Below are 23364 nucleotides of genomic sequence, written 5' to 3'. Positions count from 1 at the left end.
ACTACACAGAACTATCTGGGAAATTTGATGCAATTACAATTTCTGAAACTTCCCTGGCAATTTGATTCAGAAGGTCTTGGATGGTGCCCAGAAATCTGCATTCTTACAAGTGATTCTGATGAGCATCCATAATTAGCAATCTTGTCTCTAACTGAACTACTTGAGGTTTGAAGTAGGTTTATCTGTCTATCCAATTGGCCTGGTACAGTGTCTGCCATGTATAGGAACTACAGATTATGTTTGAGCGTGGGCAAATAAATGAAAGAACAAACAAACGAATCTGAAATGAGCAGAAATATCTGTAGGTATTTTGCTATACCACAGCCTATTCTGTTCAGACCATCTCCCACCCTCCTTTGCCCCCCAGTGTCCATGATAGCATATTGCTTGTATCTCATTCTTCCTTCCCTTTGTTACATGGCTCCCCAGTCAGGAATCCTGTAGGGATGAGCAGGGTGTGCAGACAGTTTTAGGGAGGGGCTAAGTGGAAGGGCAATGCATATATATAAAAGTAAACAAAACAGCAATACACATACACTGCTTGGCACAGTCCTCGAGCCTTCTTACTAAAGGTAGCCCCTGAGAACTGGAAAATAAACTCGTTTCCTCTTCTTATTTCCCTAGGCTATTCTTCTCTCTTTGGGAAGAAGTTCAAATTCAAGGACACTGGCAGTTTAGGGAGCTGGGAGGAGGAGAAGTAGAGAAAAGGCAGAGAGATGTTTGACAGAGGAGGAGAGCAGAGAAAGCCCAGGACACTTGGGGAGCTGGGAGGGACCAAGGGATAATATCTTCGCCAAGGCGATTTGCTTGCTTTTTGCACCAAATTCTGTTCCTGTCATGCCTAGGAAGCTCAGTCGAAGGCCTTGGAGACCTGTATTTTAAAAACCTGAGAATCTGAAAGCCTTTCTCTCCCACTTGGGCTTTCAATCTTCCCTGAATACAAAAGACTGAAAAAAAAGCAAAGATCTTGAAAAACAGTCCCAAATCATTTCCTGCAGCCTGATTCATTCTGATCCACACCTACTCAAATTACATTGGTGGCTTTGTTCTGACTGCTTTACTTACCAAATGAAAAGGCAAGTTTTCTAGGTACTGGGAGCAAACATACACAGAGAACGCAGGCCAAAAAAAAAAAAAGATCCAAGTTGAAATTTTAAAAAGTGACCCAAATTGAAACCAAAAAAATGAAACCAGGCGAAACACATTTTACAGATATTTTTAATGCCAGCTAGGAATGTGACTGCTATTTCCAAAAAGGCTTCAGATTTAAGAACATCTACCCAAAACTTTGACATCAACAAAATTTATATTTTTTACACAAGATGCAAACATTTACGGTAGAAAGTAAGAATATAAGGATTAATAAAAAGAGGAAAAATTGTCCATAATCTCACCATCTAAAGGTAAGTATTGCTAAAATTCTAGATATAGCCATCCAGATAATTATACCTATAGCTCTATTTACAAAATGTGACACTATACATACCTTTTCTTCACTCAATAAGAAACTAAACAATTTTCTAGGTTAATTCAGATATGCATTGACATCGTTAATGAGAGAATAGTATAGTGGAAATATATTCTGTTCTTAAAAATTAACTCTTATTATCATTACAGCACCAGAATAATGTATGTATTAATTAATATATTATTAAAATATATTAATATATATTTACGTATCTTCTTAAACTAAATAACTTTTGGTGACAATGTTGGATCAAAGCTTTTGGTAAATATTGCAAAACAGCTCTGGAAAATTTATACTGCTCAATATTCTCACTAGCTATATGGCAATGGCCATTTCCCCATATACTTGTCACTCCAGGTCGTAGCTTTTTTAAAAAAAAAAAAAAAAAAAAAGATTTTATTTACTTATTCATAGAGACTCAGCTAGAGAGAGAGAGGGGCAGAGACACAGGCAGAGGGAGAAGCAGCCACCATGCAGGGAGCCCCATGTGGGGCTCGATCCCGGGTCTCCAGGATCACGCCCTGGGCTGCAGGCGGGGCTAAACCGCTGAGCCACCCGGGCTGCCAGGATGCAGCTTTTTTTACTCTTGGCTTATGGGTCAGAGGAAAAACGCTTTCTCCTTATTTGAATTTTTCATTTCTTCTTCACTGGTGAGACTTTCAAGTTGGAGCTCTTCTCACCTATCTACTGCTCGTTATTTTTCTTCTTTACTTTGGGTTTTTAAATGTTCTATTGGAATAATGACAAATTCAGCTTCAATTTGTAACAGACCTTTTTCAAGTAGGGATAATGACCTTTTGTCATTGATGACACTTCTCCTAGGTTGTCACTGTCTTCCACATTTGTTTAAAGAATAGGGAGTTTGAACCAACTGGGTTCAAATCTTGGCTTTTCCACATCCTGGTTATGTAAACCAGGTAAATGTCTCTGTAGTCCTCAGTTTCCTCATCTCTAAAATAAGAAACATAACAGTACCTTAATTATAGGATTAGATGGCAAATCATATCAAGTCCTGATAACAGTGTCTGGTACATAATAAGCTTTTGATCAATTTTAGATACATGAATTACAGTAAATTTGTTGCCAGAGTACTTGGATGGTTCAGTCAGTTAAGCATTGGACTCTTGATTATGACTTGCGTCATGATCTCAGGGTTGTGAGATCGAGTTCTGCATCCAGCTCCATGTCAGCACAGAGCCTACTTGGGATTCTCTCTCACCCTTTCCCTCTGCCTCTCCCCTCATGTGCACATACTCTCTCTAAAATAAAATAAATCTTTATTACAGTAAGTCTGTTGCCATTGTACAATGTTAATCTTATTTGATGTTAATATTTTTTCTCTTACAGATTCTGATCTTGAGATCATCCTTGGGAAATCCTCTACTCCCGTTGTTACATTTTTTTCTAGCACTATTAAGTTTTCTTTTCTATATTGAGTTGGATTTTAATCCACCTAAAATTAGCTTTAGTATAAGGTATGAGATAGGGAAGCTAACTTCATTTTTATTTCAATACTGTTTATTGAATGATCATTCATTCCCTACTAGATTGAAGGATCACATGTGTTATGTACTAAGTTCCTACATATGCAAAAGTCTGGTTCTTGTTCTGCTCTTGCATTTCTGTTTCACTGATTGGTCTCTCTTTGCCTATGCCAATAATCTACTCTTAATGATTGTGGGTAGCTTCATAGTATACTATCTCATGGGGCAAGATTTCCCCCATATTTTAGATGAACTTTACTGACAGAAGTTTTGTCCAATTTTCTTCACAGGGTAGATGTTGTGATGAGCACCAGATCCTTCTTCAGGTATAGAGGATTATTCTACCAACGGCTGAAAGTGCTCAAGAGATGGTCCTCAGCTGTGAGCACTCAGCTAAAGAAAAACACCACACCTGTGATCAGGCCTCCTTCTTGAAGCAGCTTGCATGTGATAACTGACCGATTGGGAGCTAGGGGAATCCCAACTTGGTATAACTAAAGATTCAAACTAGTGCCATGCTCCCCATGGGGAGAGGAAGCTTGATACTCTTTTGCAGACCAGGTTTTCCCACTATTCAGCCCTGCTTTTTCCACCCCGTACCCCATCTTTCCTCAGTCCGCAAGCACTCCCATGCTAAACTCAGGCTCAGTCAAGTCCTATTTCAAAATATTCCCTGCTAAAAGCTAAAGCTGTTGGGGTTTGAATAAGAATTATATTATATCTAATGATTAATTTGGTAATAATCAGCATTTTTATAGTATTGTCTTCTCATTGTATAGTATTATCTTCTCATTGTGTTTTTCTCCATTTGTTTCCATTTTTCTTATATTTTCAAAAATGTGTGAAATTTTCTACACATAAATCCTGGAATTTTTGTAAGTTTATTTTTAAGCATTTTGTGCTTGCTATTGACACTACTGTGAGATCTAGTATTTTTCCTTCCTCTAGTAGAAAATAAATTTACAATCCCAGACTGCCTTGTTGAAGAAATTACATTCATTTTGTGTGACTTCAAAGGGTAAAACTCAAACAATGGAAACAAATCACACAGAGACACATTTCAGTTCGTTATTTACACAACATTTCCAAGAACTAAGGGCAATCTACTTATTCCATCCCCAAAGAAGATACAGGAAGGACTATCTTTAGGGATTGAGAGTCCCATAACCCTAGAGGCATACAAGAAGAAACTAAATGATTCTTTCAAGGATGTAGTAGACTGGAATTACATGTATACTTGGACTAGATTCAGCAACCAGGCTGCATAGTGAAGGCAGATTGTGTGTGTTTAACATCTCTCTCTCTCCTTGTTCTCCTAGACAGAGCCTTGTATATCACTGTTCCTATTCTTTTGCCTCTGAATCATGCATTTATAATAGGACCTGCTAAGCCAAAAAAAAAAAGAGAGAGAGAGAGAGAGAGAGAAAGAAAGAAAGAAAGAAAGAAAGAAAGAAAGAAAGAAAGAAAGAAGTTAATGTTCTTTATAAGAGAAATAGATCTTAGGTAAGGGAATAGGTCACGTGACACATGACTGCCTGAAATGTGAATTAAGCTTTATCACTAGTTATGATGACCTGGAATGAACTCATAAATCAAGAACCAGGAAATATAGCCCACAGGAGACAAGAACAGAAAAATCCACCCATAACCTAGAAGCAGGAATTGGCAAACAGAAGCCCACAGGTCAAATCTAATCTACCACCTGTCTTTTAAATAAAGTTTTTTTTTTTAAATAAAGTTTTATCAGAACACAAGCACACTTTTTTATTTAGAGATTATCAGTGGCTGCTTTTGGACTGTAGGCAGAGTTGGATGGTTGCAAAAGAAACTACATGACCTGCAAAGCCTAAAATATTCACCTGGTCCTTAACCAAAAACAAAACAAAACAAAACAAAAATTTGCTAACTCCTGCTTTACAGGCAAGGTAACCAGAAAGAACAATCTAGTACTTAAGACATGAAATTTGGAGTTAGGCTAAGCTTTAAATTCTGATTCCATTATTTAGTAGCTGTATGACCTGAAGCAATAACTATATCATTTTCAAACTGCAGTTTCCTCTTCTGAAAGTGATAACTCTGGTGTTTTTGTCTACCTAAATAGAATTGCATTTGGTATACTACTTGACACATAATATAATCAATATCATTATATTTAAAATGAGTTCCTAGTAGGTAGCACATGGTTACTGGTGTTGCTATTCTTATTTTTAAATCTGACAATGCCTGTCTCTATTTGATGTGCTTAGAAGATGAAAATACTAATAAAAAAAAAGCTAAGGGGAAAAAAAACTGGAATCACTTTTAATATCAAAGTAGATGTCAGAGCAAGGAAAATTAGCAAGGATAAAGAGAGACATTACAAATTAATAAAAGGCCAATTCATCAAGAAGACATAACAATCCTGAATTACAGTTGCCAGATAAAATACAAATGTTACTTAGGATATATTTATACCAACAAACTATTCATTGTGTATCTAAAATTCATCCTAGTCATTTTTTGTTTTGTTGTTTTGGCTGATTTTGACAGCCATATCTTTAACATATATTGCATCTAACAATAGAACTTCAAATTGCATGAAGCAAAAAGAAATAGAAGTGAAAGAAAAAATGGACAAATCCTCAAATATAGTTGGAATTTTCACACTGTTCTCTCAGTACTCAATAGAACAAGTAGGTAAAAAAGCAGCAAGAATGTAGAACAACTGAACAACATTATCAACCAACTTGACCGAACTGACATTCACAGAACACTCTATCCAACAAGAGCAGGATACAAATTGTTTGCAAGTGCATATGACAGATTCACCAAGGTAAATCATATCCTAGGCCATAAAACAAACCTTAACAAATTTTTAAAAAAAAATCAAAACCCAACAGAGTATTTTCTCTGACTCCAATGGAATTAAAATAAAAATCAATAACAGAACCATAATTAGAAAGTCTTCAAATACTTGGCTATTAAGCAACATACTTCTAATTAATCTGTGAGTCAAAAAAGGAAGTCTCAGAGAAAATTAGAAAATATTTGAACTGAACAAAAATTAAAATACAACATATCAAAATGGGATGTAGCTAATAAAGTGCTTTCAGGGATATTTATATTAGAAAAGAAAAATCAATGTTTATATTGGAAAAGAAAGAGGTTTTAAATAAAAGGTCTAAGATCTCACCTTAAGAAAGTAAAAAGAGAAGAAAAATAAACTCAAGTCAAGCATAATAGAAATAGAAGAAAACTAATGAAATTGGAAAGAGAAAATCAATAAACTAAAATCTGATTCCTTGAAAAAAATAAAGAAAATTGATAAGTCTTCAGCCAGACTAACAAAGAAAAAAGAAAGAAGATATTAATTACCAATATCAGGAATGAAAGCAGGAATAGCTTATCATACCCCCATAGCTATACAAACAACTATGTGCACACAACTAATTCAACAACTTAGTCAGGTTAAGTGTATTAATTCCTTTACAAAACACCAACTACCAAAATTCATTTAAGATGAAATAGATAATCCAAAGAATTCTTTAGCTATTAAAGAAATTTATTAATTTGTAAAACCTTCAGAAAAGGAACTCTCCAGGCCCAGATGGTTTCATTGGAGAATTCTACCAAACATTGAAGGAAGTTAGAAAGCAAATTCTACACAATCTTTAATAGAAAATAGATAAGAAGGGAATACTTCCCAATTCATTTTGTGAGACCAGCCAAAATCAAAACCAAAGATACTAAATACCAAAAATAGTACCCAAGAAAACTGTAGATCAGTATCCTTCATAAATATAGATGTTGGAAATCCTAGCCAATGCAAAAGGCAAGAAAAATAAAAGGCACACAGATGGAAAAGGAAAAATAAAGTGTACTTTTAAATAGATCACATTTGTCTATATAGAAAATCACAAGATATCTATTTTAAAAAATAACTAAATGAGTGGGAAATATCGAGAGGGTGACAGAACATGAGAGACACCTAACTCTGGAAAACGAACAGGGGTAGTAGAAGGGGAGGTGGGGTTGGGGTGACTGGGTGACAGGCACTAAGGGGGGCACTTGATGGGATGAGCACTGGATGTTATACTGTATGTTGGCAAATCAAACTCCAATTAAAAAGATATACAAATAAATAAATAAATAAAGTAAAAAAAAAAAAAACTCCCAGAACTAAAAGTGAAATTAGCAAAATTTCAGTATACAAAATTACACACAGAAGTCTGACAATGAGCAATAATTGGGAATGAAAATCTGTAAAAATACCATTTTCAATAAATCCTCCTAAAAATGGAGTTATGTAGAAATATAATAAAACATGTACAGCACATGTAAGCTAAACACTACAAAATGGTGATGAAATAAATTTTGAAAGACCTAAATAAATGGAGAAACAAAATAAAATAAAATAAAATAAATGGAGAAACATACTGTTCTAATGTATTCAAAGATTCAAATTGTTCCATGGATTTAATTCAATAGCAATCAAATCCAAGATTTTTGTTAGATATGGAAAAACTGATTCTCAAGTGTATATGAAAAGTCAAAGGAGCTAGAATAGCCCATTTTGAAGAAAAAAGAAAGAGTAAATGTAGATAAATTATACTATAATTATAAGACTTAATATAAATCTACAGTAGTCAGAACAGTATGGTATTTCTGGATAGCTAGACATTAAAATAAACTAAAGAGAGTAGAGACCTGGAAATATGATCAATTTACCTCTGAGAAAGATGCAAAGGTAATTCAATAGGGAAAGCTTGGTCTGTCCAACACTTGGCTTTGGAACAATTAGACATCCATATGTGAAAAATTGATTTTGACATATCTTTCACATCTTATACAAAAATAACTCAAAATGGGGCCCCAGGGTGGCTCAGTCAGTTAAGCATTTGCCTTCGGCTCAAGTCATGATCCCATGGTCCTGGGATCAAGCCCCATGTCTGGCTCCCTGCTCAGCAAGGAATCCGCTTCTCCCTCTCCTCTGCAGCTCCCTCAGCTTATTCTCACTCACATTCTCTCTCATTTTCTCTCTCTGTCAAATAAATAAATAAAAGCTTTAAAAAAGAACTCAAAATGGATCACAGATACAAATGTAATAAGTATAAAGTTTAGAAGAAAATAGGAGAAAATCTTTAGACAAAAGTTCATGGATATGACTCCAAAAGCACTAGCCACTAAAAAATAAAAAAGATAAATTGCACCTCATTAAAATAATATTGTTAAGATAATTAAAGGACAAGCTACAGATTGGAAAAAAGTTATAATATATAACTAACAAGAAACTTGTACCCAGAACATATAAAGAACTCTCGAAACTCTGCAGTAGGAATATAAATACAATTTTTATAATGGGGAAAAGAACTGAACAGACACTTCAACAAAGAGAACATATAGATGACAAATAAGCACATGGAAATTTATTCAACATTATTAACCATTAGGGAAAAACAAATTAAAACCATATGAGATACCATTACACATCTATTAAAATGGACCCCCCGAAAAAAAAAATACTGATACTACTAGGTTCTGGAAAAGATTCACAGCAACCGGAACTCTGATACATTACTAGTGGGAATGTAAAATTATGTGGCTACTCTGGAAAACAATTTGCTGTTCCTTATAAAGTTAAGCATATATTTATCATATGACCCAGAAATACTACTCCAAGATATCTAGCCTAAAGAAATGAGAATCTGAATTAACACAAAAACATGTTCACAGGAAAGTTTATTCATAATGACTGAAAAATGGAACCAACCCAAATGTTTTTCAATAGGTGAATGGATGAACAAACTGTGGTATATCCATACAGTGGGTTACTACTCAGCAGTATAAACACTGCAGTCATAAATTATTGAAATACATAACAGTTTAGATGACTCTCAAAGGCATGCAGCTGAATAAAGAAATCATTTCTCAGAAGGTTGCATACTATAATTCCATGTATATGACATTCAGGAAAAGGCAAAACCTTAGAGTGGAGAATAGACTAGTGATTGCCAGGGTTTAGGGGTAAAGGAAAGGATAGCAAGACATTTCATGGAGTGATGAAATTGTTTTGTATCCTGATTGTTAATGGTAGTTACATGAATCTATACACTTACTCTGTATTTTTATTTTTTAAAAAATAATTCTTTAATGTATTCAATTTATTCAGGAAATATTTAAGCACCTCTCTCTTTTAGACACTGGCTTGGATTCTAGCCTTCAATGTGCTAAGAAACAAAGACAAGAGACAAGAAAATAAATAATTCTAATACACTGCATTCATGTGCATAACAGGATGCGGAAGAAGCACATGTCAGGAGAACCAAACGTGCATTGACCTTGGGTTGGGCAGTCTGGAATGCACACTGGAGAAGAGGAGTAAAAATTAAGAATGAGTTTTCTAGTCTGGAGAAGCAAGTGGGTGAAAATACCAGAGGGCATTTGAAACAAAGAAAGCAAGATGAGGAGACTGAGGCCTGGAGAAGCTAAGTAACTTGCCCAAGTTTGTAGAAATTTGAAACTATTCTAACATTAAAATTGTATTTTAAAAAGGGATGGCAAAAAAAAGGAGGGGGAGGGATGGCTGGGTGGCTCAGTGGCTCAGTGGTTGAGCATCTGCCTTCAGCTTAGGGCGTGATCCTGGGGTCCTGGGATCGAGTCCCACATTAGGCTTCCCACATGGAGTCTGCCTATGTCTCTGCCTTTCTCTGTTTTTCTCTCATGAATAAATAAATAAATAAAATATTTTTAAAAAATTTATTATAAAAAAAGAGAAAGATGATTTCACTGGGAGGAATCAAAAGCCCAGAAGGCAGAGCTGAGAGCCATGGAAAATTATTCCCAGGCTTCAATAGTTGATCAAAGTCAGGCATTTAACTAGTTGGTTTCCAGATTGCTATTTCTAAAATACTAGTAACATTTTGTGTGCCTTTCATTCTCCCTCTTTTTGAACAGAAATGTCTATCACCGTTATCCTATGCCTGCTCCCCCACTGTATGCCGGGTGTGGGGAGTTAGTTTCATAAATGAAGAGGAACTGTACTTGAGAAGTTGCATTTAAGGAGCTACACCTGAAGAGCCTCTTCTTCTGCTGGACCTGATAGAGATAACAATTCTGGACTTCAAGCTAGTGCTTCAGTGAGATACTCTGGGGCAACCTGTGCAGGACTGAATGTATATTGCATGTGGGAATGATGTGAATCATTAGGGACCAGAGGGTAGAATATGGGACTGAACCTCCAAGATGATCCCCAAGGAACCCACATTTGGTTATCCACACTCTTTTGTAGTCTATACCCACATTGTACGAGTGTTGATCTGCATGTCCAATACTATACAAAAAATAATAACATGCCATCTCTACTACTAGATTATAAAAGCTCTGGCTTCCATTTTGGACACTCTTACTCATTCACATGGCTCACTCTCTGGAGGAGCCAGTTACTGTTGTGTGTAGGCAGCCCTGCAAGAGAAGCCAACCTGGCAAGGAAATGAAGGCCCCAGAAAATAGCTATGCTCACAGTTTTGGAAGTGGATCCTCCAACCCAATCAAGTCTCAGAAGACTGACACCTCGATTGCTGTGTCGTGAGAAATCTTGAACCATAATAACCCAACCAAGCCACTCCCAGCTTCCTGACCCACTGAAACTGTGAGATTGTAGATGTTCATTGTCTCAAACTGCTAAGTTCGAGGGCAGTGTGGTACACAGATACAGATAACTAAAACACTCGCTCTCCCTCTGTTAAATCCTAAATCAGTCCTTTGCAAGCATCTCTGAAACTCAGAGATGAGCAGCTGAGTGCAAGGAAAGGGAGGAAGCTGAGCCAATAACAAATCAGCTGGGAACGAATAAGGAGCCCAGTAAGCATATGCTTAAAGCAAGAGTTCCAGAAAATTGCGGATAAGGATGATCTGCTTGAAGAATCATAATACTTCCCTAGTATAAATCGGGAGACAGAAATTCCAAACACTCTTTTCCAGAGCAAAACGGTCAAGCAGAAAGTATCGGGTAGTTAAATGTAAATCAATGGATACCTGTCCAGTTCTTTAGCTCTAGGCTAATTTAATGCAGCAATAAATTTTTAAGAATAGGATCTTCATCACTGTCAGAGCAAGAATAGAATTCAATTCAATCCAACAAATATGTAGTGGTCACCATTTCTGCTGCAGAAGAAATGACTGATGCTCTAAAACAGAAACTCGATCATCAATGGTATTGCGATAGAGCATTTAATCACTCCACTAGGCTTCCCTCACAAGGATAATAAAAGTTAGTGCCTGGGCATATTTGCTAGATTGCTACAGTCAGGATTTAAAAGACTGAAGTAAGACAAAAAGACAAGGGAAGAGGCCCGAATTCAGGGGAGGACCTCAGGAAAAAGACAGAGGGAAGGATTCCCGTTCCGAAGATGGAGTGTGGCAAAATATGTTAAGAGCCTAAAAACAATGTTTAGGGTGGACCCCAAATAGGTAATTTCCAAGAGAGCAAAGTAATATTAATCATCATTGTCATCATGGCAAATGTGGAGGACTCTTCTGCAAGCCGGGCATTGTTTCAAATGTTTTTCATGCATTAATTTATTTAATCTACAATGACCCTGTTAGATAGCTGCTAGTACTTTCCCCATTTAACAAGCACTGTCTAGAAGCTAAGTAAATTTCCCAGACTCACAAAACTCCTGAGTGGCAGGGCCAGTATTCAAATCCAGACATCCTAACCCCACAACTAGTGCCATGTTGCCTCTCCGTGAGTCAGTGTGGACTACTGACCACTTGTTCATTTAGCGCATGAGTTTATACTTTCACCAGAAGAAGCCAAAGATAAAAATATAAAATGAGAAACAAAGTCCCATATCTGTCTTTTTCTGCTCAGCTCCCCCGGGTCAGATATGGAAGAGATTCTATTTAAAAATGCCCCTGAGGTCAGCCATGTGCAGCTGCCACCATTGGTACCTGCTGACATCCAGGTTCCCCACTTCCTGTCCCAGGAAGCCCGATCCAATAAAAGGGAGTGTCTCAGAGCACACCCCTCTCTCAGGCCTTTGGGGGAGACCTGCCCTTTAAACCACATGCAGAGACCCAGCCTTGCCAAGTTGCTCCAGACCACAGCCTTCAGACTACTTAAAAATTAAAGAATCTTTTTAAAAAAAAAAAAAAAAAAAAAAACTCCATCCGATACAGGATATCCTGAACAACTAATGCTTTAATAATACATATAAGACAACTGGTAATAAAGCAATATTAATACCTGTGTGTATAAAATGTTATTAAAAGAAAGCTAAAATATTATTACTAATAATAAGTAAAAAAAAAAAATAACCAGAAGAGTTAAGCTGGAAATACAGTCACAAGTTTCTTTTTTTGTTTGTTTGTTTCTTTGGCTCCTTGCTTATATAACAGCAAAAAAAAAAAAAAAGTATCTAAAATTCTCTGGGTAATTATACATGTGTTCTAGTAAACTGAAATAAACTGAAAATTGTGCCTCTTTTGTAATGCTCTCTTCAATGCTCCAGAAATACCCTTGGGGTCATCTTTACCTTCATATTCTCCCCTAATCATGTGCTTATGTCTGTGCTGTTCCCTCTGTCCCATCTCCTAGATCAGGAGTGGGTAAACATTTCAGGCTTTGTGGCTCACACAATCCGTGGCAAGTACTCAATTCTGACACTGTAGCAGGAAAGCAGCCAGACACAACACATGAACGAATGAGCACGGCCATGGTCCAAAGGCACTTAATTTATACACCTTGAAATTTGAACTCATGCAATTTTCACATATCAGGAAACATTAGTCTCTTGATTCCCACTTCCCAACCATTTAAAATGTTAACAGCCATTGTTAGCTCACAGACCGTGCAAAAACGGGAAGTGCATTGGATTTGTCCCAAGGGCTGTACTTTCCGACCCTTGTCTTCGACTCTAAGCTTCTTAAAGGCAAGGAAAAGAACTCGTTCATCCTTCTCTCCCCACTGCCTAATGCAGAGTCTGCATCGGGGCAGAAGCTCAATGACCACATCTTTAATAGTAGAATAGGCCTAAGTAATAATTTCTCCCTGTGAAGATCTGAGGGTACATCGTTAAGTTCTTTGCCAATTTAATTTGATTTCTGATGCAGATTCCCATGTTTCTAATTATTGCACCTTAACTTCAATTTCATTTCTGGGTGTACGGCTCATACTCAAATTTGTTTTTTGCCTTTGTAATTGACTCCTGGGTCATCTTTTCTTAACTGCCCATTTCCATAAAATACTGGCTTTTCTACCTTGAACTCTGGGTCATTCAGTCTGCACCTAGAGGCTATATATCTAAGGCCACCTGCTCTAGATTTTCCCAGACTATCTTGTTTTCAAAGATTCATGTGTGTAACCAGATGCCTTGGCGTGGCAGGTCTCAGAGGCCCATAAGGAGTGGAAGTCACATGCACTAACATCTTTAGATTTATGGGGCTAGGAGAGGGTACAGATGTGTGAGTTGGATGCAAGACGGCAAAGGAACCTCTGCTTGGGAAGAATTGACAGAACTGGCTGGCTAAACACTGTAACTCCTGGGGCACAAGCAACCCGAGCTCAGCGTGCTGGAGGAAGAGTGCATTCACATGACAAGTCATGACAGGTCGCCATCTCAGAACACAAGGCTCCATTCCAGGGACACCAACTTCACATCCAGATCTCCGGCTCCACCAGCATTGAGGCTGTAAACGTAGAGGCAGCCATGAAAATGGAAACAAAATTTTGGCTCAGTACAGCTACTCTGTACATGGAGACCGAGTCTACAGAACTCTAGCTTAGCCAGCAGAGCAGCAGGCTATGCCCAAGAGTGATCAGCAGACTCATGGGAGACACCTAGCTACTCCCAGGAATTCTTAGGCTCAGAGACTCAGTAACATTTCATTTCCCAAGAGTATATAGGATCACAAATGTATATGATTGAAAATCAACAGAATATCAACGATAGCACATGCCTGGTGTGTAGCAGCCTTCAATAAACCTCTGTTGATAAGACAATGGACTACTATCTATGGTCAGTACTTTGTTTAGTCTGCATCATATCCACTACCTAAAATCATGCCTGGCATACAAATGGCACTCAATAAGTATTCGTTGAATGAATAAAAGTTGAATTTGTGCCTTTTCAATTCATTTCATTGTTTTCTATAAATGTGATTTATTAGTGAGAATACTTTTTAAAGATGTAAATATATTAATGAATCGGGGGAAAGTCCTTTGTCCTGTGTCCTGATTTATGTTTTAAAACATGCGATCATTCTTCCTAATGTCATTCCTATGATCCACTTTCCTTTGAACCTGCAGCTACCATTATCCCCTTGTACAGGAGCTTATAAATTAGACCAGCCCTCTGTGGATAACAGTGCTGACGATGTTTGAATATCCATTTAATAGCAACTAGTGCTGGCGTTTTCTTAATGTGGTTTCTCTTGTAATTCTGACAGCTTTATGAATGCTCCAGTAACTTTCAGCTAAATCATCACAGAGTTTCAATTTCCATCTTTAAGCCCTGCAGATAGATCCGTAAGCATATTATGCTAATAAATAACTGCATCTCAGGTGGATGGTGGGAAATGGTCTAAATGAACATACAAGGTAATAATGCCGGTCCTTAAGCTTGTGCCGGCCCTCATTCACTATTTCCCCTTCAGTGATCAAAGGCGTAGAATCCAATTAAAAATAAAATTGGTAAATGGTGCTGACACAATTTCATTCTTGTTGTTTACTCTAGAAAAAAAGAGAGCATTTCCGGTGAGTCAGTGCTCTCCCAGCAATTTCCTACTACCAACCCAAAGCACCGGGGGAGAGGAGCAGGAATATGTGGGTGGCTGTGTTTCTCAGCTACTGGAAGAGAAAAGGGATTCTGCATGTATTATTTAGGGAGCTAAGTTTGCATTTGTGGCCCTGGCTTCTCTATGTCTTACTATGCCCAGTTGAAAAATAAGGAACTCTGACCCCAAAGGGGTGCCATCAAAAACATTCTTGAAAAAATCTTCATTGTGTATTATTTGCTGGGTTGTCTTCTATTTATTTTAGGGAGACTTGCTTTAAAATGTACTTTTTTATTCCATAACATTTCAGAGTTTCAAATGCCCAACTGGATCAATTCAAAGATTTCTATTTTCAAGAGAAAGGGGAAGAGCATCTGGGTGACTCAGTGATTGAGCTTCTGCCTTTGGCTTAGGTTGTGATCCCGGGGTCTTGGGATCGAGTCCCACATCAGGTTCCCCACAGGGAGCCTGCTTCTCCCTCTGCCTATGTCTCTGCCTCTGCCTCTCTCTGTGTTTCTCATGAATAAATAAGTAAAATCTTTAAAACAAATAAAGAGGGGAAAAAAACCAAGAAAGTGTGTTATGAACAATAAAATGTACCATGTGGTTGACTCTTTTGGGGATCTCTAATTCCCAGCATTGGAACCTATCAAAAAAGTTGTTGATAAATTTCCAAAATATACTGTGATTAGTAAAATGAATTTATAATCTCTGTCCAGTAAACTACATAACTCCTCTTGTCCCAAGTGCAGATTTCTTGGACTCACCATAATCTCCTTGCACTGAATTCAATCTTCTGCTGTCCTAAGGATGAGTAATCAACAAAAACTAGTTGAACATCCAGGAGGACATCCTTATGCCACCAAAGAATGCATCTTCAGTGTCATACATTGATGGCCCCCAAAAGATATGTCTGTGCCTTCATCCCTGGAACCTGTAAATTGACCATATTTGGGAAAAGAGTCTTTGCAGGTGGAATTATGCCAAGGATCTCAGAGATTATCCTTGATTCATGTGGGTTCTAAATCCAATGAGAGATATCCTCTTAAGAGAAAGGGAGCGGGAGGCTTCAGATATGGAGATGCACAAAGAAAGCCACATGAAGCTGGGAGGCAGAGTGATGTAGCGTCAAACTAAGGAACACCTGGAGGCTCCAGAAGCTGGGAGAAGCAAGGAAGGGTTCTCCCTGCAACACCTCAGAGGGAATGTGACTCTGAAATCACCTTGATTTTGAACCTTTGGTCTCCAAAACTGGGAGAAAATGCATTTCTGTTGTTCTTAAGCCATGTAGTTGGTGACCATTTGGTAATCAGCCCTAGGAAAGCAGTACACAATCAGATACCAACTTCAACACTTCAAACTCAAAGACATGTTTAGGATTTGAATCTCATGTGTTTATTAGAATCCTTTCTGTTTTGACAAGCAATTCCCCAACCCTAACCACCATCCCTCGACTATGCCTTGCCAAAAAGAAAAAAATCCATTCTTGTATTTACTTTAAGCATGCTAGCACATAGTGTTACCAAAAGAACATAGCTAAGAATTACTGACAATTTATTGCTGATAATTAAGTTGGTTAATTGTTTCTTTTACCCTTGGGTGGTCCTTCTTGTCCTCTTACTGAGCATGAAGAAAGACACTGTTGTCATAATATTTCTAGTTGCTCTTTGATGAATCAACAACTCTGAGAGCAAAGGAAGATCCAAAAGGATGAAGTAAGAAAAGTGCAAAAGACTAATTTCAGCCTACTTCTGGCATGGAGCATTTGGGTTTTCAGGAATATGATTGTGAAATGTGGTGATTTCCATGTATTGACCTCTATGTCCTGTCACATACACATTTCATTGTCCATAAAGAGACCCCATAAAAGGAAAGCAAGCATGATTTCCACTCCTTTGGATAGTGAGTAATGGAAGTCTCCATACCAAGGATACGTTATTGCCAAAAGTCAAAGTCCGACAGACTCACTTCTGGGCTTGAGTAGAGAAATAACCTAATCAAATAACTCTTGACAGTTGTTAACAAACAAGGATGTCTCCTAGGCCCAATCAGAAACCCAGAACATTGTATAACTGGAAACAACTAAACCACGACTTCTAGCCCACTTAGCTGGTTTACCAACTGTTATTCTTAACTTCATGAACAAAACAAAACAAAACTTTAGCTTTAAACAGGATGGTGTTCTGTTTACAGAACATACACATATGCTTTTTAAGGATACATCGTTTTTTAAAGATTTATTTATTCACTTATTTGAGGGGCAGAGAGGGGCAGAAAGGGAATCTTCAGCAGATTCCCAGCTGAGTGTACCTCAGATCCCAACATGGGGTGGGGGGGAGTGGATCCCAGGACCCTGAGATCATGGCCTGAGCTGAAATCATGAGTCAGAGGCTTGACCTTCTGAGTCAATGAGTCGCCCCTGCCTATACATCTTTCAAACAAGACAGTGTAGCAGGCCCTAAACATGTCCTATCATCTCTGTCTCCTCACCTTTGCTCTCCTTTTTTCTCACCAAGAACGCCACTCTCACTTCTCCAATGTCTGCCTATTGAAATCCTACCCCATCCAACATCTGGCTTAAACGCTTCCTCTTGCAGAAAGACTGCCCTCAGCTCCTGTGCCCCAGTGAGGCACAAGACCTTGCCTTTCAATCCCAGACCACTGAAATGTGTCCTCTTCTTTACCTAGCCCTGCCATTCTTTTCAGACTCCTCTGAGCATCCCCTAGAGCTGGGAGAGGGGAAGGGAGACAATCTGTTACTCACCTTTGTGACTCAACACATACCCCATGTTAGGGTCAAAAGAAATAGCTCTTGATGAAACAAAGCCAAACAAAATCATTAAATCATTAAACTACCCATGGTGTTCCCGGGGAATCCAAGTCCCTTTCCCCCTCATTCATACTCGTGGATGATAGTAAATACAACGTTCAATCATCTCTGATTTCTCTCCAAAGGAAATAGAAGTTTTGGCCTGGGTTCTCCTCTAAGTCTCTTCTCTAGTTGGGGCAAAGACTGTGTCTGGTCACCTTTGCTGTTCCTATATTGCTTGTCTCGTGCAAGACAAGAGAGTAGCACTAATCAATGTTTGTGATTATTGAACTGAGAAGCTTCCCAGCCAATGGGGATCAGTATATAGAAGCACACAACCGCTTCCTGACACGCCACTCTTTTCTCTTCGATCCCCACAGCATTGCCAAATCCTGCTCAGTCTCCCTCAGGACCACTCTCTAAATCTCATCTTTTCATTTCTATTCATACTGCCACTGCCCCTGCCTTCATACACTATTATGTTGATGATCTTCCTGGCCTGAAAGGAAGATCCTTCTTTAAAGCACAATTTGTCATGTGCACTCATCTGTCTATTGGAGGATAGCCTCCAGTGCTTATGTATCTGACCAAATCAAGTAAAAACTTCTCGTCTTGTTCCATGAGCATTGCACAGACTTGTCTTGGCCAACTTTCCTAGGATTTTCACTATTCTCCTTAAGAAACCCTGGGCTCTAGCCAAACTAAACTTTACCCACTGCCCAAGTATTCCAGAACTTTCCCATCTCCCTACATATACTCGGGTCGACAGTGCTCACCACACCTGTATGGTTACAAATGCTCACCTGTTCTTTAAGGTCAACCCAAGTGTTACCTCTACCTTGACACCACCCTCAGGCACTGCAGCAAAGATTTTCTGACCCTTGTATATTTTGTTTAGAGCACCTGTGTGGCCCTTATATCTCCTTATATCAGGGACCCCTGGGTGGCTCAGAGGTTGACCATCTGCATTCAGCCTAGGGTGTGATCCCAGAAGTCCCAGGATAGAGTCCCACATCAGGCTCCCTGCACAGAGCCTGCTTCTCTCTCTGCCTATGTCTCTGCCTCTCTCTGTGTATCTCTCATGAATAAATAAATAAAATTTATTTTAAAAAAATCTCCTTATATCAGAGTTGCCTGATTTTACTTAAAAGCCATTTTTAAGGCCTATTCAACCCCAGGCACTGCACTGTAGGCTTGTCTCATCTACAGCACCTCCCAGACTTCTTCCCAGCACCTTTACCCTAAGGACCCAGGCAGAGTATGTTCTCAGTAAATACTTGCTAAATGAAAGAATAAATTAAAGTATAAGCCATGTATCTGTTCTTACAAAAAGTCATCTTTGACTATTGGAGAAGGAACAGAATTTGTACAAAAAGGAGGTAATAAATAGTCCTGGAGTATAACACCATCTCTGTCTTCTCACTGTTCTCTCTCTCTGTCCCTGGAGAAATGACCACATGGGAGGACAGAGAACCTTCCTCAGCCATGGTCCCAAGCCTTGGGAGCTTCCCTGCACCAGCACTAAAGTCACAGTGCATCCCTTCCCTCCCTTCTCCCACAGCTTCTCTACCCCCTGCCCCCTCTGTGGCAAAGGACAGAGCAAATGAAGGGCTGGGGTGGAGGAGATGGGATCTGCTAACAAAGCAGGTCAAACAACAGACCCAGAGGATATGTGGTGAGCCCCAGGGTGTGGCAAAGACAGCAGCAGAAACACCAGGAATGTCTGCCCCTCGCCTCCCACTTGGCCAGTTCCCGATTCTCCAGAGAAGTCTGCCCTTTGGGGCTTGGCCCCAGGCCTCCTCTCTGACCTCCTTATCACCACAGGCTCAAAGGACTTACAGAATATCCCCTACTGGCACCAAGGCCACAGGGCATGGAGTGGAGAGCTGTGCTCAGCAGTCCAGATTGGGGCAGACCAGCCCAAGGTGCTGGTTACACTGGCTTGTTTCAAGCTTGGAGCAAAGACAGTGGGAATGGGACCCACATCCTGTGTAGGCAACGATGGTGGAGAAAGCAAAGGGGCCAAAGAGCAGTTCCAGGGAACCGGGCCAAACACCAGGGAAAGGGCTTGAACAGGGTGTGGAGGGGCCATGGTTTTGGCGTGTGAGGTATGACCAGTACTAGTGAGTGTGAGAGCAGCTGCAGGGTCTGTCTCTTGAGAGACTAGATCATCTCCTTATCCACACCCCACTGTCCCTGGTGAGAAGACACCAGCTGGTGACACAGGGGTCATGGCATCTTAGTTTCTCATGACTGAACTCCAATTGCCCTTTAAAGAGGATTGCAGGTGAACCAGGAGACAGGTCTAGGGAGAAGACAACCATCTAGCTCTGCGTGAGAAATTCTGCTAGACAAGGAGAAGATGCAGAGAAGGCCTCGGCGAGGGAAAAATGCCTAATCCTGGTATACAGCGCTCAGCAATGGGAGTGCTCAGCAATGGGAGGACAAGAAAGAGCCTTCCAGGCAGTGGAGCTAGCAGAGCACAGCAAGGAAATTCATGTGCACTTGGAGGAGAAAGCACTCCCTCATGCAAGGATGAGAAAACAGAACACCTCATGGTCATGAAGAAGACGTGGGGGGAGTGGCAGGGTAGCTGAGGAGAGGCAAAGTGGGAAGTAAGTGGATTGAAACCATCCTAAATTGGGTCCAGGGTCCAGAAGAGGAATTTTGTCAGCAGATTTGCCTGAGACATTTATTAAAATACAAATTCCTAGGCTTCTCCCACAGAGATTCAGATTCTGCAGATCTGGGGTTGGGTCCAGGAACAATAAACAGTCAGGAGCTATTGAGACAGAAAAGTCTGGATAAACGAAATCTGGTTAGTAGCCTAACACATCAAATATAGCAGTAGTGACCATGTAATAATAACTCTATGCCAAGCATGGTTCTAAACACTGTTACCTGTTTGATCTACACATTAGCCTTATTAGTTCCATTTTACAGAAGAGGAAACTGAGGCACCAAGAGGTTAAGGCCCTTGAGCAAGATAGATTGGCAATGTGAGATGCGACTCCGGAAATTCTATCTTGAAAGCCTCAGCTCTGAACCACTCTGTTATCCTTCTCCTTGAGGCTAGATAGTTCTCTGGCCTGTAATGAGGCCAGGGTTAGGCCCTCTTCTTGCAGTGCCTCCTGAGTGCATAGTACCCTCTTCACATAAGATCACTTCCTCCTCATTCCCACAGTCCAGAGGTTTGTCCAGTTAGGTGAAATGGGATGGAATCATCCAGCACCTCTTCTTGGCTTTACCTTCCTTGCCCATTAGCTGAGAAAAACTGATACTTCCATCAGAGAATGTGCTTTTTTTTCTTTCTGGTGTTAATCTAAACAGGTCCCTTATCTCTTTAGGCCAATCGATCGTGCGGCATTGACAACAAATAGTCTGGGAATTAAGCAACCAGAATCTGAAGATTAAGCCAAACCCTACTTATCTGGGTCAGATACTTCCCCAGGTTGCCAGGCTACAGTTTGGGTAGCTCCCTCTGGGGCATCTTTAGGATTCCTTCCCAACCAAATGAGGTCTGTTGAAATCCTTGGTTTTTCCTCAGGTTTCTTCCTTGTCTTTAATCTGAAAGTTCTCTTCAGCTGGGCTTCCCACCACATGACCATAAGGAATTAAAATGTGGAGGTACTTCCCCTGGGAATTCATAATGATTCTCAGTTCATCGTTAGGGTGGCTGTGGAATGAGGAGAGAAACATTGGAATGAGATTAAAAGTGCCTGTAAAGTGAAAAAGTCACTTCTCGATGCTTTGGGGTCAAAGTGGGAATGTCCTTGTGAAGGTCAAATGAAACTGCAAGGAAATTCATTCTTTTTAAGTAGCAAAGCACCAGCATTTCCATTAGCCCAACAGATCCTCTCTAGGACCAGGCCAGTTTATCAAAAAACTACAACTCTCCTGGTTCTGGACAGGGTATGCATATCGACTCCCCATCTTGTACCCCGCTAGGGGAACGGTGCTGGATTCTAGGCTTGAAGCCTTCACCTGTGCTCGACTCTGAGTCAGAGGCCAAATCAAAACAGCGGAGCTTCCAGGAAACCTTCAAGCACCTTTCTTCAGAGTTAACCTGTCCTTGAACAGTCAGGGAAGGCTAAGAGGAGTGTCATTCTGACTATAAATATAGTAAACTGGAAGACAGGTATATTGCTAGGAGATCCTGGAGACCCTGTCCCCTCCAATGCAGAGGCAGGACAAATTGGGCCATTTCGTTGCAGTGGCATGTGGGATGCAAAGCCAGAGCACAAATTATGATGGTGCCCGGAGCTGTAGCCCACTAAACATTAGCACAGGTGGCAACTGGAGAACACCTGCGCCAGGCATGGATGATATTTTGGATGTTTATTAGGCTGGTCTGGGGTTGTTGTCTGTTTCCCAAGAGCAAACTGTCTCATGAAGTCCTCCACAATTGCATATATGAGTTTGGAATATGAATACTAATAAAATAAAGTGATACACCTTCCACTAAAACTTTATTTGTAGATTTTATTTTCTGCTTACAGGAACATTGATGTGAGTGCTTAGGTCTTTGCTGCATTTAAAGTGCCTCTTTAAAAATCTCATCTGGAGCAAATATTCCATTAATGTTTTGTAGTATTTGGCTTCGTTCCTTTGTGTCTTGGTTGTTTGCTTCCCCGCTTCAAGGGAGGCATGGGAAAAGGGGAAAAGGAAGATAGGGTTCTGACTATCAAGATGGCAATGTATACATCATCCTGCAACAGAACAGGATGAAATGGACAGAACCCAAGGAGATAAATTCTTGGTAACAGCAAAGGTAAATCTTGTGGGAAAATTTCACTCTCCCCTTGGTCCCTCAACACCAATCACCAATTCTTTATTTTGATTCTTTTCCGCAGTTGTAACCTCATGTTGTCCCAGAACAGATGTTAGGTAGCTACAAGGACTTGTTGTGATTAATTTATTTGGGTGGCTGATGAGACCATCTCTTGGAGTTCCTAAATCTTTGGCCAAATGAGTCATGCTCCTTGGGATCTTTGTGGAATGGAGCCACCTTTCCAAACTGGCTCTGATGACCAGAATAGATCAGATCTATTCAAGGGCTCCTAAAAATAATGTTAACTTGGCTGGTGTCATCCCAGAGTTAGGGCGAAATACTCCATCACACAGAACTGCTGAAGGAAAACATCACTAATATGTCTCCTTTCATCAGAGCTCTTTGGAAGTTTGCATAGTGTCTCACCAAGCACATTCCTATAGCCCAGGAAGGCAAGGAAACTTGGTGGAGATCGTACCTTCCCTGCAAGCTCTTTGCAGGATGCCAAGGCAAAGGGGGCAAAAGCTCGCTGCTTCATGAGGCAAAGCATTGTCATAGAGCTCACAGGGCAGATCATAACCTTGCTCTCTTCTACCCCTAGAAGGAGGTCTTGGGAGCCCCAAGTACACAGCTGAGATCTAGTGCCTCTTAGCTACTATGCTACATGGCTCCATAGAGCAAAAAAATATTCACACCAGCGTACTCTTTGAGAACAAGGTAGCCGAACCCTAAGTCTTAACCCAAATAGTTCCACTAAGTATCAGAATCAACCCATTTATGCCGCACAACTTCCACCAAGAAACAGGGCTGGGAGGCAGTCACGGCTGGGAACAGGTCCTCCTACTCTGGCCATTTGCACTAGCAGGCTTTGGCTAACCAGTATGTAAAAGATTCTGAAAGTCATATAAACACAAAATTAATAAGCTTCTTGACGTCACCTCTGTTACTTACCCAGACTTACCAGGCATCTATTGTTTCTGTTCTTGCTGCAAAGCCTACCCACGGATGGGGTGGGGAGGTAGAGGTCAGTCACAGAAGAACCCACACCACTGGGGCTCTTCTTCCAGTCATCAACATT

The 23364-nt window shown here is 39.9% G+C and overlaps 1 protein-coding gene across 1 annotated transcript in view; it reads left to right on the top strand.

The window, feature by feature from the left end:
* LOC121477378 (sodium/potassium-transporting ATPase subunit alpha-1-like) overlaps positions 1-21591 on the top strand; it is a 33563-nt gene extending 11972 nt beyond the window's left edge. Inside the window, exon 3 of the mRNA XM_041731640.1 lies at positions 21427-21591. Coding sequence (XP_041587574.1) covers positions 21427-21591 — 165 coding nt within the window. The remainder of the gene's footprint in view (positions 1-21426) is intronic.
* The last annotated feature ends 1773 nt before the right edge of the window (positions 21592-23364 follow it).

The sequence above is a fragment of the Vulpes lagopus genome, chromosome 2 (genome assembly GCF_018345385.1).
Source record: "Vulpes lagopus strain Blue_001 chromosome 2, ASM1834538v1, whole genome shotgun sequence".
In the NCBI taxonomy this organism is placed as follows: domain Eukaryota; kingdom Metazoa; phylum Chordata; class Mammalia; order Carnivora; family Canidae; genus Vulpes; species Vulpes lagopus.
Note: the sequence above shows the minus strand (reverse complement) of the source record. Positions and strands in the feature narration are given on the sequence as shown.